Source organism: Hypomesus transpacificus, chromosome 11, assembly GCF_021917145.1.
Source record: "Hypomesus transpacificus isolate Combined female chromosome 11, fHypTra1, whole genome shotgun sequence".
NCBI lineage: Eukaryota > Metazoa > Chordata > Actinopteri > Osmeriformes > Osmeridae > Hypomesus > Hypomesus transpacificus.
In genome coordinates, this window is record NC_061070.1 from 6,756,763 (window position 1) to 6,776,451 (window position 19,689).

At 41.3% G+C, this 19,689-nt stretch overlaps 1 protein-coding gene across 1 annotated transcript in view; it reads right to left on the bottom strand.

The window, feature by feature from the left end:
* Window positions 1-19,689, bottom strand: part of LOC124473714 (CUB and sushi domain-containing protein 1-like) — a 386,561-nt gene that overhangs the window by 265,327 nt on the left and 101,545 nt on the right. The window contains exons 4-10 of the mRNA XM_047029350.1: window positions 13,858-14,052; window positions 13,475-13,682; window positions 10,022-10,134; window positions 9,016-9,093; window positions 6,402-6,483; window positions 5,497-5,621; window positions 3,654-3,775 (exon numbers count right to left, since the gene is read on the bottom strand). Coding sequence (XP_046885306.1) covers window positions 3,654-3,775; window positions 5,497-5,621; window positions 6,402-6,483; window positions 9,016-9,093; window positions 10,022-10,134; window positions 13,475-13,682; window positions 13,858-14,052 — 923 coding nt within the window. The remainder of the gene's footprint in view (window positions 1-3,653; window positions 3,776-5,496; window positions 5,622-6,401; window positions 6,484-9,015; window positions 9,094-10,021; window positions 10,135-13,474; window positions 13,683-13,857; window positions 14,053-19,689) is intronic.

The window sequence follows — 19,689 nt, forward strand, 5'->3', positions numbered from 1 at the left end:
CCAAGCTAAGTGAGGGAGAGAATCTGCAGCCCAAAGATGCGGCAGTAGGAGGCGTCAGGTGCAAGCAGCTGCATTGTCGACATTTAGAAAATTCAATTATCCAAACCATGGTGTTTTCATTTTTCTAAAAACATTATACATTTGAAATTACTGCTAGCCAATACATATGCTATATATTATAAATTAAGGAAAATAAATGGCCAAGAGAAAAAGGCACTCTTTTAAATATGCACAACATGTTTTTTGTGCTTTTAATATTAAATGTGCTATGTGGATCAAATGCAATTGTCTTATTTGTTCTGTTCTGTGTATTAAAGCAGGCACAGGTGACACAGGGCAAGAGATGGAGGCTGCTGTGGTGACAGGGTCCAGTGGAGAGACTATGACAGGTGCAGCAATGCAACTGTACACAATACACTATATGTCAACAGAGTTATCATATGGAAATTCGTTTGTTGAATTGATTTTCATTATTGACTATAGTTAACTGATTATTGTTCTTTTGCAATATTAAAAAGCAGATGCAGAAACAGAGAGAAGTAGCCTAAGGAAAAAGAAAGTAAGGGAGAATTGCCATATTCATTTTTAGATACTGTATTAGATCAAATTTTGTTAACAGTCTTCGATAGCACAGGATTATACTTATTATTATATAGCCTATTTGTATTACAGTTTTTTACAATCGCTATGACAGTTTTTTCAATACCTTTAACAAGTTTTCGAAACTCTTAACGCACCAACACACTGTAGCAGAGAGTCAACAGACAAAGCTTGGTACCATCCACACCTTTCTCCTACCCCCGAAAAGGGGGAAGGGACCTTCCCCTCTTGTCCTTATCTCCCAGAAGTAAAAGCTTCAAAGACCTGACCCAGCATGGGGTCAGGAACAGAGACCACATGGTCTCACAGTATCAGACAAAGGAGTATAAGGGAGAACTTTCTTTCGTGGATTTACAAACATATTTCTCAAGGACTACATGGCTCATGGACACTAATTCAATGACAGTAGTCGATGTGTTATAATGTGTGTTTTTCTCATTTACCTAGAACGTGTTTAATTGATGTTTGATTATAACTCCCCTGCAGATATAGTTAAATCAGTCAATCTTGATATCAAAATAATTGTATCATACTAACAAAACCAGTTATGAACGTTGTATTGTTCTATTCTGAAGTTCAAGCATTTCATGGACATTTGAGATAATGGAACTTAAACTATCAGCCACTTCACACCTCTGGGCAGATCTCAAGACGACGCCCAGGTGGAAGTAACTGACCAATGAGAGAGGTCACCTTCACACGGATGACCCCCTGTTCTTTGAAGTATAAAACCCCCAAACGTACAATCACCCCCGCTTGTTCGTAGGATCAACTTGAGGTGTTCGCGACATTCTCTAACCTTTACCTCATAACCTGCACATTCACTTTGCGCCAGGAACTTTGACGAGAGATTCCGTTTCCTATTCGTTGGACATAACGAACCATTGACTCAGTTCTTCAAACCGACAAAAGTAACTGCGATTTGCAATATTTCTTACTTGTGACATATTGGCATGTTGTGATTGAATTGTTGATGTTTGATTGTATTTTACATATGATTTATCTTGACCATCGTTAGGTCAGTTGCCATTGATCGTCCATTGTTACTATAGAAGCCTCTTCCTCTGTACCTCTTCCTTACTCTCTCTCCCCTCCCCCTCCACACGCGCTCTACGCAGCCATTGTGTAGTGCGCTCTCATTAGAATTTAGGCCTACTGTACTGCTTTAGCTCAACTAACCCATAACTTATCTGGTATGTGTTCACTATAATTACATTCTCTTAAATAAATCATTGTGTATAATACTCGCTTATCTCTCACGTTATATGATCTGCTCTACTTTCATAGAATTCTCTACTTCAGATTAGACTGATTATTACGAGTGCTATTATTATTCAATATTATCAAATAAGGTTCCTCTGCTCCTTTCACAAATCAGAGGTGGTGCCCCCAAGAACTACTATACTTTATTATAAACTAAGTATTGCTAATCTTAACCGTGCAAACCACGCTACAACACCTACCACACACAACTGGCAAAACTGTTAATTTCATGCTCAAAATCACACATTGTAAACTAAACTCAAACACTAATTGTCATAACACAAAAATACACTAAACATGACACCATGTCTACCAAACACTAACACATGTTCTCTTTTCACAGTAACATTTAGTCAATCATAGCACAATGTCATAAAAAACACTATCAGATGGAATTACAGAAACTGCATTCATTTATGCAGGTATGTGTCAGGTCTCACAGTATATGGATTATAGATTGTGTTTGCAATGCAGTTTCTTTTGAAGCCTCTACATTTTTGTTCTGTTGGGTTTAGTAAATGCATGCATTTTGTTTCTTTTGCTGCAGAAATTCAGAACCAAAAATGAATGACCGATGTCAGAGTAACTTTATAGAATGTACGGTTACTGTATTGAAAAAGAAAAGACAGAAACATAATTGCTGCAGTAAAGGCTTCATTTGCAACAGGACATTACTGCAAGAAATATGCAATTTAGCTGCCAATTACAGTATCACCCTAGCTCTGGCACTTCTCTGAGCGCCACCACACATTCTAACTCCTCTCCCTTGCCCTTGTCCCACTCTTTGTCTTCCTTTCCTTCGTGCAGGTATTAGTGTATTCTTACTTTCTTCGTGTTGCTCTATATTGTTTTTTTTCCACACAAGATCAGCACAAAGAGCTCCACTTTGCAGTATATATACCATATAGTCATGCGATTGAAAGAACCTCAACACCATAGTGTTTCGTAGTTGGGAATCAACTGTAATTTATAGTATTTGCACAACTTCAACCAGCTTTTTCTCAGTAGCAATGGAATAAAATACAGGGGATATATTTGTGTTTCAATTCACAATATGAACAGCTGTTCACTTTGACTTTAGCCAATAAATTAGGTTTTGAACATTGTGTTATCTGTTCTGACATACAGTGTTAAAGCATTGGTAAATTGGTCCGTAAAAATCGATTGTTTTGGTCTTGGTTGAGATTGTGTGTAAAAGAAGTTCAAGCATTTAAAATTTGTGTTTACTCTATGCATTTTGTGTCAAAGCAACAAGAAATGTGTTAATTGTATTGCCAACACAGGCGGATGTTGTGCTAACTGTGTCAAGAGTTTAGGAAACTTGTTAAAGGTTATGAAAAAAGTGTCATAGCGATTGTAAAAAACTGTAAGCAACTGTACACGGGTCGCGGGCCGGTCTGCACTTTAAAGTCCCGCGCTGTTTTTCGGTCCCAGTCCGACGCTATTGGGGACCGTCTGAAATATTTTAAACTCATGCGTCTAAAGGTAAATATTAGTTAATTCCCGGGCAATAGAAAACATACAGTACGCACTTACTTACTTTCGTTTTCGAAGTGTGTTACACAACGGCATGCTGTAAGATCGCCTATACTCGTGTATTGCTTGGTAGGCTATCATTTTTCCCATATCAAGTGCGGCATATATTCCAGTGCGGTTTATACTCAGATTTACAAACAAAAAGCTCCCATTCTGGTGGGGTGCAGTTCAGAGAAAATGCAGCTTATTTTCTGAAAAATACGGTATACTATTCCAAAATCAAGAAAGGGAAATCAAACAAAATGGGTACTCACCTTCGCAGAGTCCAGTGCAGTGATGACCCAGACACAGTGTGCATTGTTCTCATACTGGACTGGGTAGTTAGGAGATGTGATGAATCCCCTCGGTCCCCGTAGGTTAGAACCACAAGTTCTTGCTAAGAAAGAGAACACAAGTGTTTTTGCTAGTGAAGAACACTGACAGGTTAGAACAACATATTCTCACTTGAATACTCCAGAGCCAGGCTCCTCTGTTTACTAAACAGTAAATGCAGCCTTCAGAGCATCTTATTAATCTGCGTTAGTCTTATCCACTAACTGTTGAAATACAGTGAGAGGAATAAATGGTGAGATCAGCAGAGTTGAGTGTGACCCTTTGCCCCAGAGAAATGAGCAAAAATGATGAATTATGAAATCTCTGAAGACTGTACTGCAAGTTTGTTAATTACCCGTCAGAGGGCTCTGATGAACACAGGAGAATCAACACGTCCTTAATTACAGGTGGGAAACGTTTATAATTAACGTTTATAATTATCTCACCTGGCATCAAAAAAACTATGGATCTCAGACCTCTGCACTGGAAGGCTTTTAACTCGACACACTTCTGCCTGTTTGGAGTCAGCCCTATGCGTATATGCAGTGTGAGTCTTATTGAGTGATACTCTGTGCGTTTACTAGTGATGCTGAGGCTAGAGGTGTCCAAAACAATCAGGAACTTGCTGAAGTCCTGCTGAAGAATTGTCAAACATGGTTACTGTGGTTCCTCTGCCTTGACAACCCTTGATCTGTCTCCATTTGACTAATGTCATCTGGAGGACAGTGTCCTCTACAGTTTTCTTCAACTTTGCCTCTCTTCTCATCCTTCTCAAACATTTCCTCATCCGTTTCTCACTCTCCTCTACTCAAATTCATCTGGCCAGGCCTCAGTTCCCTCTTCTTTATTTTCATTTATCTTCCCTCCCATGTCTGGCCATTATCTCCCATCCCCTCAGGTGTGCATGTAAGATGGCTTTATCCTCTGTCCCTGCAGTAGAGAGCGTATCTATGCATCCATACCTTTCATCACAGCAAGCTTAATTCCATTTGCTATCAGGGTCACTCCATCATATGCTTTCATTCTGTTCTGTTTGAAATGATCTTTAAAGGATTTTTTCACAGAACTACTTTGCTCTATGCATCTCTGTTTGGTTCTTTTGTTGGGTTGATCGGTTGTTGTGACAGCTGCAGCGTTCCATCTGTGTGCTACTGGTGTGGACAGGGGTTGGTAGGTAGCTGCTATCCTATATCTGTGACGCTTCTGTTGCATATTGCTCCCAGTAGGAGCTGGCATAAATGTGCAATGCAGAGCTGACAGGTTGGGAGCTCACTCCTCGGGTATTGATCACAGCTATTAACACTTCAAAGCCAAGAGCTTTCAGTTACTGCCTCTCACAGATGGCATACAGGCACAAACAAGAACACACAGAAAAAAAAAGAGAAGTACTAATGACTTTAGATCTTTAGGTCTGGAGATCTTCAACAGAGCCATGGATGGTCTAGCACTAGCATGCAGAAACTCAGAGGCTTTGATCTGGCAGTTAAGACAGATAACAGTAGGCAGCAGTCACAGCAAACCACTGTCTGCCTAATCGCCCAGCTACCCTCCCCACACTGACTAACCCTACCCCCTCCACAGAGCCCTTCCAAACTCAGAGCCTGTGGAGTGGTCCGTCTGCTGTAACGCGATGTGACAGCATCCCTACAACCGTCTGGCTGGGAGACAGGCCTGACTCACACTGACTGGTGCAATAAAGACTGTCTGCTGCTAACTGTTAGTGCTCTGTTACTGACTGTTAATGCTCTGTTACTCTGCTCTGTTTGTGTGTGCATGTTTACTCACTACGGCAAATGGGTCTATGGTCGCTCCAGGCTGCTAGTGTCTCGGTCACCCTCTGGCAGGTAATGCTCTTAGACCCCTGCAGCACATAACTGTCATCACAGGAGAACTGGATACTGGCCCCAACCCTGTAACACATATACAAATATGTTGAGTACTGCTATCCTTGCGGGGGGAATTCAGTCACATTCCAAATCCTTAATCTAAATTTAACCTTAACCCTAATCCTCACCTAAACCCAAAAACCTAACCTCAACCTTAAACTTAAGCCTATCTCAAGCTCCTAACCATAAAGCTATCCCCAACTCCTAACCCCAACCCTTAATGTGACCCTAACAATAATTCTACCCTAACCTTAAACCTCCTAAAAACCCATAGAAATAGCATCTGAAGTTGTGGGGACAAATGAATACACACCTTGCTCAGTTTGCATGGACTGATATGGTGAATTTGGAGAGGGATTTTACTGACAAAGCAGGATAACTGCAAGGGCAATCTATTTTACACTTAACACTCATTCTAGCCATAACCAGTTAATGCATATTAACATAATTGTGTCTCATACTTGGAACAGCAGCATATAACCCCCTTTATAAATAAACCGCTGCTCAACTATTTCCCCCCATTTGTTGTTTTGAAGTAGTTCTTCCCCTGTGTCAATTCTATTCAGCTCCGTGGTGTTTAATGGTGATGATGAACTGTGCCTTCTTATCTCTCAGCTAATGACTGCCCGATCACCTACTGAGCAAAAATGTTAGCAGTTATTCATGGGGATGTTGAAGCTGCAGGAGTTGAAGAATCCTCCGCTGGTTCTCCAGAAGAACCCCTACTCCCATCAGTGCACCTGATAGGGCTACTAAACCTTTCAAACGGAAACTGATTGAAGCTAAATACTTTCTGGAACTTACTGGAAGTCGGACCCCATCCTCCTGCCGTTTTCTGGAATCCCCGGGTCAGGACACACATCCCCAGCCAGCCCTGATTGGCTCACTACAGACAGAGAACGTAGGTTGCCAGCAGGAAAACAACATCCAGAATCTAATGAACAGGGGGGACACATCATCTTGGTGAAAGTATTGACAAAGTACTGCTGATGCTGAACTAAATGGGTTATCAATCTAAAACGGAAGCATCATTAACAATTCTAGTGCTGGCCTGAGGACAAAGTCAGTGTATTTGCCTGTAGTGTGTGTATGTGTGTGGTCAGTGCAGTGTGGCAAGGCTGAGTTTGGCTGTTTGATCAGCTGTCATGTCCTTCTGTTTGATCTGCTCTTCAAATGCCAGCCCTCTCATTGGGCATCTCACTGTGAGAAGTTATACCATGTGATCAAAGCATCCATCCAGCCTTCTGAAGCACTTTTGCCCATTGTTTTCTTCCCATGTGCTGACCTGCACTGCCCTCTGGTCGAAACCAGATCCAAAGAATGACCTTCAAATACTACTTTGCTCCACATCCAGGAATGAACCTATCCCTAACATAAGATGGCAAATGCTGGCACCTCAAGTCTCGTAAATGCCCCGTCACACACAAAGTTTTAAAACATACTTTGGAAGTTAAACATCCATTAGTATTTGGGCAAGTAAACGTTTTGCACAGAATTACAGCAAATGTAATAACTAGAATTATAGCGACATTAATATAGTGTGCATTATCTAGTAAGTCGCAAAATGTTTTACCTTAAATTATCCTACTTAGACCTACTTTATTCAATAAATGAACAGGCTTAAATTAGTTTACAAATGTGACTACTTCATTGTCTCGCCTACTTAAATGGATAGACAGTTTAAATTCACTGCTTGTAGTCTGATTTGATATACCCTTACTGTAGATCCAGGGGACCATCCACAGGGAACATTTAATTTCCCTGGCTGGATATAACAATTGAAATCTAGTTAACAAGCTGGTATGTGGAGGGAGGGGCCCAATTTTAGCCAATTAAATCAAGTGGTTTTTGGTCCTTCACTTTTGCCATATCGAACCAGAAATAAAGAAAAGAAAGTGACCAGATGTCTAAATGTCTGAGCACGTTACAGTTATAAAGGCCAGTAACCAGGGTTTTTATGTCTATAAGATTATGTTCAGCAGTGTCCAGGGTCTATAGGTCTGTAAGATCCAAGGCCATCATCTACATATCACTGCATCAATATCCACAACTCCCTTTCCATCTAAGGTTTTATAATATTTACACACTATGTTAAAGATTGGAGTTATGCTACCTTTATGATTCCCCGTGCTACTGCTTCCTTTGTGTCTTCCACATGCCGTGATATTGAAATAAAATTGTTTATTTGACATCAGCGTCACAAAATCATGTACTTATAATTGCCGTTTGTGCATCAATACAGGATATTCTATCTCCATAAATCACAGGCATAGTTCCATATTAGGCACTGGGCCCTAGTAGGCTACTGCACACTTAGCCACTCTCAGATGCTAATTGCTACTGCAACATGCTTGGTAAAGCATAGCATTGCACAAATTATGTATGCAGTTTAATGTGCTGTTAACCTGTGGATTATTTCCTTATTGCATAATCGATACCATCAAGGGTGTCCTTTCTGAAAACACATTATGGAAATGCAAATGAAATGAAACTACTTTTTACCGTAGTTCAACAGAGATAATCCAGTTTGTTCAACAGTTTTTTTATGATGTATGCTATACCAAACATGTCTTTATGGTTAAAAGAACATGACATTGTTTACAAGAGCACAGATTCTACATAGATCTAGCTTCTTAATTTTGCTCTCAAAGTGCACCAGATTCATGCATTTAACTTAAAAATGTAATAAATGTTCTTCCGGGGAAACATGCCCCCGGACCGCTTAGGGTCATGGGGTTCGCCGTATCCTTATCATCTCTTTTTACCCCTGACCTGTTTGCATGCCCTGCAAGGGGGTTTAACACTTTGGCAAGGCACTGTATTCATGTCTCATTCTTATTGGGGGCTGAGCACCCCTAAAGGTCTGATCTTAGAATCTCCCCTGCTACTCGCTTGGATGTATTGTTCATAGTAGGCTAATAGTCAAGACAATAATTACAAGTTTCTCCTTTTGACACACAATAACGCTCACCTCACCAGTGGCCAGTTCACACACACTGTCAATAAGCAACAACCGTGTCCCATAGCAACGTTTGCGTGAGTTTTGCGCGTTTACAGTGGCCTATTCGCCTATAATAATAATTGTCCGGTGAGGCTGTGATTGGAATACGGGACTGGAGAATCTGACGGGACAAATCAAAATCACCCATAATTCGGGATGTCCCGGACAACTCGGGACGGTTGGCAACCCTAGAAATGCAGCAAATAGCCAGGCCTACTCTGAAGGCTTACTACAAAGGTAAACAACCGATTGGGCTGTGAGATATTCACCACACAAGTTTGCGTGTGTATGTTTGCTGGATCCTGTATGCCAGTGTGATGCATATGTGCATACATATATACCAGTGTGTGTGTGTGTGTGTCTGTGTGTGTGCAAAATAGTTCTGCCTGGGAACATACAAGTATGTATGGTACTTACACACTGCGTTCTTATGGTTTGTATCTTTGCTTGGAAGCATTTTCACCCCTCTGGACTTGAGCTCGATGGCCTTCTTCACTGCAGCCAAAGAAAGCGGAACACATTAGAATCCATTAATGTAATTAACAGAACAGCCTAAAAGCAAAAGCTGAGAGGATCTGTGTCACAACATGCAAACCGCTCCAAGAAGAGCATTTGCAGCAAGAGCACCCACCCTTTTGCTTATTTTTCTCCCTCCCAAGTCTTTGAAGCTTGTGGTGCTGGAGGCACTCTAAGTGATACAGAGCATGTCCTCCAGGTCATTACAGAGACACCCTATCCTACACACTGAGGCTGGGGGCAGTGCCATCACTTAGGATGACATTTTACTCTTGCAATAAATACTGCAATTACCCCTCAACAGTCACAACTCTAGTGGTGGGGCAAGGTGGAATGTGTACATGCGTCAGAGGTGGGTGTAGTAGAGATGTGTATGGTGCATGCGTGTGTGTGGAGGGGTAGTGGGGATGGGGGGGGAGTGATCCCCCAGCAGTCGGCTAAGTTTCCAACGTGCATTGCACTGGTCCCATAGCTTTTGGATGTGTCAGCAAGAGCCAATTAAAGCAGATATATGACGAAAAATCGAATCTGGTAATTATCTCATGCAGGCAGCCAATTACAGCGTGAAAAAACGGTAATGGGTTCAGCTGCTTAATGGCTTTTCCCAAGCAGTAAGTCCAATCAACAGGTAGTAATACTGGAACAATTAGCATAACTTTACATAATAATATAACAGAAAGAGAATTTGAACAAAGAAGCCAGCCATATTAAATTATGCTGGGTGGTTTTCAGGATTTTCGTTATTTTGGTGGCTGTAACAAAAGTACCATAGCATTTTAGATTTTGGGGAAATACTTATAAATAACAGTTTATTGTGCATGTACAGTAGATTCTGTAACTTTAACCATTAGTTTGTACTAGACTATTACCATGGTACCTGACTATTTCCTTGGTACTGGACTATTACCTTGGTATTGGGCGCTGAAGCCTTTCCTGCGGTGGTTGCTGTCTGAGGTGAAGTGCAGCCGTAGCCAGTTCTTACTGCTGATGACAGGGGATGGCAAATTCATGCCTGTCAGCCTGTGGGACACACACACGCAAACACACACACGCACACAGCTGAGTGAGACCACACGTCCTTTAAAACAACAATAACAACAAGGTCTTAGCGTTTGGGGATTGGAATATCTGTATTGCTATGTATTTCCTACTTCAGCCAGCACCAAAATAAAATAAAATCAATTGTTTAGTAAACTGTCCCCTGAAACTACACCTATTCTATTCACTTTCTTCTTCTCGTCTGTGGTCCAGTGCCCTGCCAACAGAGCAATAGCCCTCTAAATCTGCTGGGTAGGCACAGTGGCTTCAGTCCTGTTGATGACATTTGTGTTACTTAGAAGCTTGTACAGGAAACTCTGTTCTAGCACACTAACATGCACACAGACACATGCACACACACACACACAGTACTACTTCTCTTCCAGTCTGGCCTCTTTGCTTAATTGAGCAGTAATCAAAGAGGAATGGAGAAAAGACCTGTGTGTCTGCTGTGTTAATTACTGTTCACTCCTTAAGTAGGCCTGTTTTCACCTACCTTTCACAGACCACATACCCTACTGCAGCCTGTTGTCAGAACAACACAGACATGTACACCTCCACTGCAGACTGTCTAAGGCCGAATCCCAATACTCTGTCTTACCCCTACCCCTACCCCTTAGTTTATCCCTAGCCCTTATCCCTCGAAACTGAGGGGTAAGGGCTACATAGCCCTATGAAATGAGACACTACTTGGTTACGGTTACATATAAAAGGAGTCAGGTGGCTGAGCGGGTGGAGCATCGGGCTAGTAATCTGAAGGTTGCCAGTTCGATTCCTGGCCGGTGCACATGACGTTGTGTCCTTGGGCAAGGCACTTCACCCTACTTGCCTCGGGGAGAATGTCCCTGTACTTACTGTAAGTCGATCTGGATAAGAGCGTCTGCTAAATGACGAAATGTAAATATTGATTTCTCCAAAGCAAGTAGTGTTATGCACTGATATTTAAAAAAAATCACTGCTAATGGAGTTTAGTTAAAACTGTAGACATACATCGAGTTCATTCAAGGCAATTTAACGTTAGCGTAGCAAACTAGCAATTTTTTTTAACATTTCAATTAGGAACATGGTTGCAAATACATATGTACAGGACTCTGTAGAACACAAAACAAGACTGTTATCAATTATTTAAGCCAAAAAATATTATATTTATAGAGTCCCATACATTTATGGGACTCTCTGGATGATCTGGCCGCCATTGTTGCAGGTTGCTCAGTACTCACAAACCCCTAGGTTTCAAGTAAGCTCCCTAAACACTTGGTTTTAAGGGGTGTATTCCCCTTCGTCTTAGCCCTACCCCTCAATCAAAAAGAGTAGTGGGACACCATTTCCTCTATAACCCCAATTTATCTTTATTTTTCTCCTTCTCTCCACCCCTGGCTGCCCAAATATTTGCTGATGGTACAAGAGCTTTTCTTATCTACTGTTCATATCTCAGCCATCAATTAGAGAGCTAATCCTGCAAAGACAAGGGGCCTAGCCACAGCACATAGCCCTCATCTGCAAGTTATTCAAACACTCGTCTCTACCTCATGATCATTGCAGCTATGTTAGCTGCATGTCTAATACATTGTAGGGAGCTGCTTCAGAGATAGCATTATGATGAGGGGACAGTGATATACACATACCCTGCCACATTACTGAACAAATGTATTGGTTGAATGTATACAGTATGACACGAGAGACAGAGAGAGAGAGAGAGAGAGAGAGAGAGAGAGAGAGAGAGAGAGAGAGAGAGAGAGACAGACAGAGAGACAGAGAGAGAGAGAGACAGAGAGAGAGAGAGAGAGAGAGAGAGAGAGAGAAATGGTCCTCCAGGGTGACAGGAGAAACATGACAAGTTGGCAGGTAACGGACTGCAGGGACACATGAGGAGGAAATTGCTTTAGGAAAGCCAATCAGGAGGCTCAGTGAGAACAGGAAAAGCCCATCACACATCACTGCAGCTGTTTGTCCAGCTGTCAGTTGACAATATAGCTCTAAAAGCCATGCAAAGTGTCCTTCCATCAATTTTTTTCTCACCCCACCATTAATGGATCTTTATCCTAATTATCTTCCTTAAATATATAACAGACAAAACAGATGTCATAACATATTGTCAAATGTTGTAATCAACAAAATGATTCTTACATCCCATCCAGTCTTCCTGTGTGAGTGAGGTTTTTTCTATAACAACTAGATATATAATCATACTCTGACTACACCACCATAACCAGTGATGTAAATGTACTGTTTCGGCACCTTAGCCAGTAAAATAAGGAAGGTAAAATGGCACCATAGACCCCAGTCTCTGCAGGGAGTCTATGGATGGAGCAGTTACCTACAGACCAGGTGTGCTTCACCAGAATTCCAAATAGGCCGCCTCTATTCCTCTGGGTACATTTATACCTGGATATACTGAGCGACATGCTATAGTGACACACAAACACACACACAATATCTCTCTGCAATGCAGAGACACCTTGAACATTATTTTGTCAAGGAGCAGACAAATGGAGCGATACTCAAAGTGTCAGGATCCCACTTAAGGCTCTGAAATTGTTTGTGTCACACTTCTGGTACTGACAAGACTTAAAACAGGCTTATTCCCCTCCATCCTCCCCCACCCGTTTGCTCTATTCTCTGCACTCTTCTATTCGATTCCCTTCTCTCCTCTGCTTTCCACTCATCTTCTTTCCTACCCTCTTTTCTACTTACCTTATGGAAGGCGTCTTAACAACATTGCAGAATAGGATGTATCATACATAGGGGATTTCAGAGAAGATGGAATATAATGAGTTGTACCTTAAGGAGGCGATTACAGGAACAGTGCATTATAAAGGTCGAAATATACTTCACGCTATGTATGAGTATACATATGCTGAATGATTGCCGAACTTATCCTGCATTTGTTTGGTGTGTACTTTGTGCATGTCTCCCTGGCCCTTAAAGGTACGCATAAGCAAGGTACAATACCAACAGAAATCATGGAGCAGTATTTCAAAGATCCTCTGGCGTGCGGCAAGACAAAAACAGAAAACAGTGAAGTAGTGGTAATACACAAAGGCGGTATATTTTAAAGAGCAGATGTGTGAGCTAGCTTGCAATTAGACATACATTAACAATACCTCCTCCTATGTCACCAAAATCTGAAGTAGATGTTGACATATTAGTCATAGTCACAAAATGTTTTGTTGCTGACTCCTAGTGGACATAGCTTTAAAACCTCCATGTTGACATAAAGAACACAGTGGAGTATGTAAACAGTGCTGCACACGTAGCTTTCGCGTACGTACATACGCACACGTACGAAACTGAAGTATACCGAGGCCTTAATGGGTCTTACCATATGGAGGGGGCTTCAGTTCCACTGATTTCAAGGAAGTCGTATCGGTCCTCGAGCTGGAAGTCTGAAAATACCAGGGCGATGGTGTCTCCGGGTTCCGCCAGGACACTCCAAGTACAGTCAGCATTGTTCTCGTACTCTGCAGGATAGTGGGGGGTGGATATGGTCCCAGTTGTCCCTCTTAGAGTCCCACCACAGGAACCCTCGGCTTATAGATTAAATCAAAAGTGTTTTAGAAAACACATTGAGTACAGAACATAATGTGTAGGTTGAACAATTTCCACTTGATAACAGCTGAAGTCTACAACATATTTAATTAATCATTCATATATGATTAATCCTGCACTTAAACAACTGCTGAGAGGTTGGTACAGTGGTCGTACCTCGACAGAAGGGTGCTGGAAAGTCCCAGGATGCCCCAGTTCCGGGACTGACGAGGCATGTGAGCACAGCGTGGCCCTCAAGCAGGAAGCCCAAGTCACAGTTATAGCGAATCTTGTCCCCAATGTTGTACCTGGATCCTTGGACCACCCCATTAGGGATCAACCCTGGGTTCCCACATGTGTGGCTCGGGAGCACTTGTTTAAACACACACACAGACACAGAGAGAAAAGAAAAAAATCAGGTCTTCTCTATCAGAATGGAGTACTTCCAGTACATCATCCATCAACAAGAGTATGTAACCCCTTCTACCCTTCTCTTAGCCATGCAAAACAGAACAGAGGGGAAAAGAGCAATCTTCATCCATCTTCTCATCTCCGCTTTTATCTGACAAATGCAGTTGAGTTGTTTCCTACACAGATGACAATAGAACAACTACACTGTAAAAAAAACTTACAGGAAATACAGATAGAAAGACAATGGCAAACTGTCCATTTATAATTTCACATAAGAATTACAGCCAAATGTTGTTACTTAAAAATACACTAAAATGTATTTTTTTAATTATTTTTTTATTCCTAACATTTTCACCAAAATGTTTTGTTAAAAAACTTTATCAAAACTAGCTATTTTAACAGTTATTTTGCAGATATTTACTTTCATCCCACGGACAAATAACTTATTAACATAATTTTGGGTTTAGACATAGGATCTTTGAATTGTGAACTGAGCTCGGGTAGTTGAAGTCATGCAATCCCACCAGTCATGCACCAGTCAATATCATTAGGTGTGTTCGACATGGACTGCGGCTGCATGAAACGAATGGCGAGAGTAGCTGCTTGCAGTCGGGGAGGGGTTAAAAACCATAGACTATAGGTGCGTTCGACATGGACTGCGGCTGCATGAAACGACCGTCGAGAGTGGCCGATTGCAGTCGGGGAGGAGTTGAAAACAGCTCTGTGATCTTGAAGTCGGACATTTCAGCTTCTCGTGGTTTGCTGCGTTGACGTCAGTCACGGCCGATTAAGCGCTGTTTGCTTACTTTACTCTATTTATAATTAAACGTAATCTTTCCGTTAGTGAAGAAGTGGAGTAAAACCCTTTCTTCCATACATTTCTTTATTCAATTCAACTGTTTGGTCCGGATTTCAGCATTGGTGAAGGTGTCCAAATATTACAAAACACGCGTCAAAGTTGTCGTGTGTGAGTCTGGCCAATCATGAAATGGCTGTGTCGTCACTTGAACCCGTGCAGTTGCTCTTGAGAAAATGCGCTCGGCTACACAGCCGGCAGTTCTCGAATCGATCTCACAGTACTTTGATGGCGACGTCACAGTGACATGTCCTCGGAGCCGTCTCAAGTCGGACAAAAAGTCTAACCAGAATTCACTGTTTCAAGTCAGCCGCCTGCAGCCGGCTGCGGCGCCGCATGAAGTCGGGTCATGTCGAACGCACCTTATGTTAAAAACGCCTCCTTAAAGTCGAACATTCCTCCTTCTCGTGGTTTGCTGCGTTGACGTTAGTCATGGCCGATCAAGCACTGTTTGCTTACTTTCCTTTATTTATAATTAAATATAGTCTTTCCGTCAGTGAAGAGGCGGACTAAAACCCTTTCTTCAACGCATTTTTTATTTAATTAAACAGTTTGGTCCAGATTTGAGCTTTGGCGAAATTGAAGGTGTCAGAATATTGAAAAAACACGCGTCAAAGTTGTCGTGTGTGAGTCTGGCCAATCATGAAATGGCTGTGTCGTCATTAGAACCCCTGCAGTTGCTCTTGAGAAAATGCGCTCGGCTACACAGTCTGGAGTTCTCAAATCGATCTCATGGTACTTTGATGGCTACGTCACAGTGACCTAGCCTCGGCGCCGTCTCAAGTCGGACAAAAAGTCTAACCAAAATCCACTGTTTCAAGTCAGACGCCTGCAGTCGGCTGCAGCGCTGCATGAAGTCAGTCCACGTCGAACGCACCTAAAGACTAGCCTGGTCCTAACCAGACCCTCGTACATTTCATTTGTACAGAGGGTCTGGGATCTCTCCATTGACAAACGTTAACTTCCTTGAAGGCGGGTCCCCTGTTGAAGTTTAAAACTATTGGATCTGCCCAGAGCCACTCTGATTTGCCATAACCAATCGCAAGCGTTCGCCTTAGCCAACTCCTTCACCACACTGTAACGGAGCTAGCTGCCGTAGCTGGAAAATCAAACTTTTCCCGAACCCCGTGGGGAGGAGGGCCACAACATCATGGCCACCAACAAAACTAAGCAAGGAATATTCTTGCTCCGGATTTAACCTATGGATATTCAGCAGCGTTGCCACAACCGCAGAATAGCTTCGCTCGCATCTTTCTCCGTTACTGAACTGCTCAAACTAGTGCACAACATTAACGTCATCGTTCTCAGCCACTCCCTCTGTTCGCTGATTGGACCTACAAAAAATGTGTTTCTGGAAACTGACTTCAAAGTCAAGCTCCCAGACCTAGTACAGAAGCAAAATCCAAATTGAGCGGAAGTACGTAGGAGGGCAGAGCCAGGCTACCTAAAGACTACAAAAGCCTGCAAAAGCCTTTTTGGGGCTATCTCGTCGTATATGATCATTGACCAATGCACTTTTAGTATTGCCCTATATTGGAAGTCGCTTTTGAGAAAAGCGTCTGCTAAATGAATGAATGTAAAGACGCCAGAGTAGGACGAAGGAAAGTTGATCAGATAGTTGTGTAGCGGCAACGCTGCTGTTACCCAGAATGGCCCGCGGCAAGCTGAAAGCTACAGAGTTAAAGGTTTAAGCTTAGTTAGATAAGTATTGTTTGGAGTTTTGTTGTTGTGTTCGTTCTGTTTTGATATGTGTAATGTGATGGTCTGTAGTTTGGATACATTAAGTGTTCACCCTGAGTGTGAATGTTGTCCAGTTAAATTACAATCTAACCTGTCTTTTCAACTATACATACAGACTGTTGCAGTCCTCTCCAATTCGCGCAGCTAGCCGGCCCTACAGGTGTAATTTGTAGCGCTGGTGATAACTGTATTATCTGAATGCTGATTACAGCATCTATGTGTTGTTGCTCATGAATCGTTATGAAGAAACAAATCATTACAATACATCAACTTATTACGTATTTGTAATTATTGAAAATGCCGTATTTACAGAGAAGTTAAATAAAAAAAATCATATTTACCGGCAAAGGATAGTCTGTAATGTGATATTACAGATATATCTCATATATTTGGTATTGGGAAATAAAAATTATTTGACGGTCAATTAATGTAAATGCAATTTTTTTTACCGTAAATTAATGGGTGCCAGCTGCCAGATTGTTCCTGTTTTTTTACACCGTTTTTTTTTTTTCAGTGTATGTAATACATTTGAGTAATTCATTTTTTGTATGATGAAGTAACCTGTTTAACTTATCTTTAGGTCAAATACACTTGCAGTTTTGAGTTGGGCAACATAGTTATGTCAATGTATGTATAGTTTTTGTCAATCTTTTAGTATACCTTCATAAAGTAGGATTAAATAACACTTTGCCAACACTTCACATTAAGTCTTCACATTGCCTAGACCCCCAATGGCGGAACCAGCTCCCCACTTCCATCAGGGACACTGACTGTCTACCCACCTTCAAGAAAAGGCTCAAGACACACTTGTTCAGGGAGTACAACGACACTTAGGTATGCTTGATTTGACCCGATGTTAGTTTCCTCCAGGATCACAATGACTCTTATTGAGAGAGTTGTTGCTCTTGTCGGTTAGTTATAACAAAGTTAACTGTTGAACTCTTGTACTCGCTGTAAAATATTTTACTGTTGATTGTTCCTCTACAGGTACAGTCTTGCACTTTTTGGGGTTCATGTTGTTTTAATTTGTAACTTGTATAACTGCATGCTCTTGTGGGTCTTCCCTTGGCACTTGTTTAGTTTTTTACAATGTATGCTTCGTGTTTTGGCTGCTTGCAATGTTTAGGACTACCTCGTTGTTATGATCAGTGACCTATGCTCTTTTGTAAAGCTCTCTCTTGGAAGTTGCCTTGGATAAAAGCGTCTGCTAAATGCATAAATGTAAATGTAATGTAAGTGTAAATGAACTCTGATGTAACTACACATTCCTTATTTTTTCAATTAAACGCTGCAGCGTGTTCATTTTTGGTGCTGCGTTTATTCAAGGGCGGCGTTTAATTAGTAAAAGAGATTTAGTGAATTGTGGCTGCAGCCATAAACAAACAAAGAATAGACAAGGTCAAACACAAAGCCTAGTGTAAAATTGAAGCCGCGCGTTTAGTCGGGAGTACAAGTGCAGTATAAGTGCGGCAACTCCCTTTGTCATTGGTTATCAATTAGGTGTGTGTTGGTAGTACTTTAACTGTCTCAAATACAAGTGTTCTACATTGTGTAGATTATAAATCTGAAGCAGCATGCCGAAACGTTCTTACACTTTAGCTTTTAAACAGAAAGCTGTGCAGAAAGCACCACCAGCAGCAACAGATCTGTAGCACGCAAACTTGGGGTTGATGAAAGGTGAATTCGCGAGTGGCGAATAACATTTTCTATTGTACACATGTAATTTACTTGTGTAATAATTACTGTGTTTAAATGTAACCGATTAAATAACAGTTTTCTGATTTTTTTGTGGGGCGTTTAATCCAGGGCAGCGTTTATAACACAATGTTCATTTTTGGTGCAGTGTTTATTCGAGGGCGGCGTTTATTTGAGGGCAACGTTTAATTGAAGAAATATGGTTGCAAAACCAACTGTAACATGTATTGTTACTTTATTTTGCTTACGTGATAAGTTATTACACAAGTAAAACTTGCCATGCGGGAGGGGTGGCTCTCCAGTGGGCAAAAATATTGAACTTGATAACACAATCTTCAACTTCCCCATTGTGTGTGAAAATGAGTTTACTTATAATTACTAGTTATCATAGTTTAACAAACGGTCACTAGAGTGAGAATATTTTTTTAGTATGTGTCAATATATCATAATATACATATTCTATATATATTATATTACAGTATATTCTGTGAGAAATCCAATTGGTGTGAAAAAATGTATAATATTGTTATCTCCATCCTGACAGTTGTGTTTCTATTTACCGTTCTATTTCATTTGCATGTTAATTAGACAAAGCTTGAGCCTTGTGGGAAGTGTCTGTTCCAGAGAACTAGGCCAGAGAGAAGAAAGCTGTGAACTCATTACTGAAGCTTTTAAATGTCTATAATTTAATCATCCATTTGTGGAATGAGAGAATTCAAATCAACTGAGTGCAAGAACATTTTCATGTAGAAGTGTCTTTTTTATGGGACATACACTAACACATGTCAAACAAAAAGCACTAATTAGGTACAAGTGTGATACAGAGAACTAGTTAGATGAAGATGATAAGTACACGGACAATTCTCAACAACCTTAACTTCCTTTGCTTCATTTGTTCTCTGCCTGTGGCAATACTAGCATTCTGTGTTTTGAATGTGTTCTGAAGATGTCCTAGTTGTGCTGTGAGTTTGGAGCTGCTGTTTGGACGCTCTGTGTTTCTGTTGGGGTGGTTGTATCCAGGTGCAAACCATCCATCCACACTGAGCTAGGATGACACATGTAAATGTGACTGGAGGGCAGCCTGCTAAATGAAGATGCATTAAGGTTCTGTGTGTGTATGTGTTTATGCTTGTGTTTTTGTGTGTCCTGTGTGTGTGTCAGTTGTCTCCACTCAGGCAATGGCTCATCAGTTCCTGCCCATCCAGTCCTTCGTGGATAACCTATATTTGGAACCATATATCATGTCTACATCATGTGATTCCCTGTTAAATCTCTGAACTAGAAAGCAGTCACATACAGTATCTTAG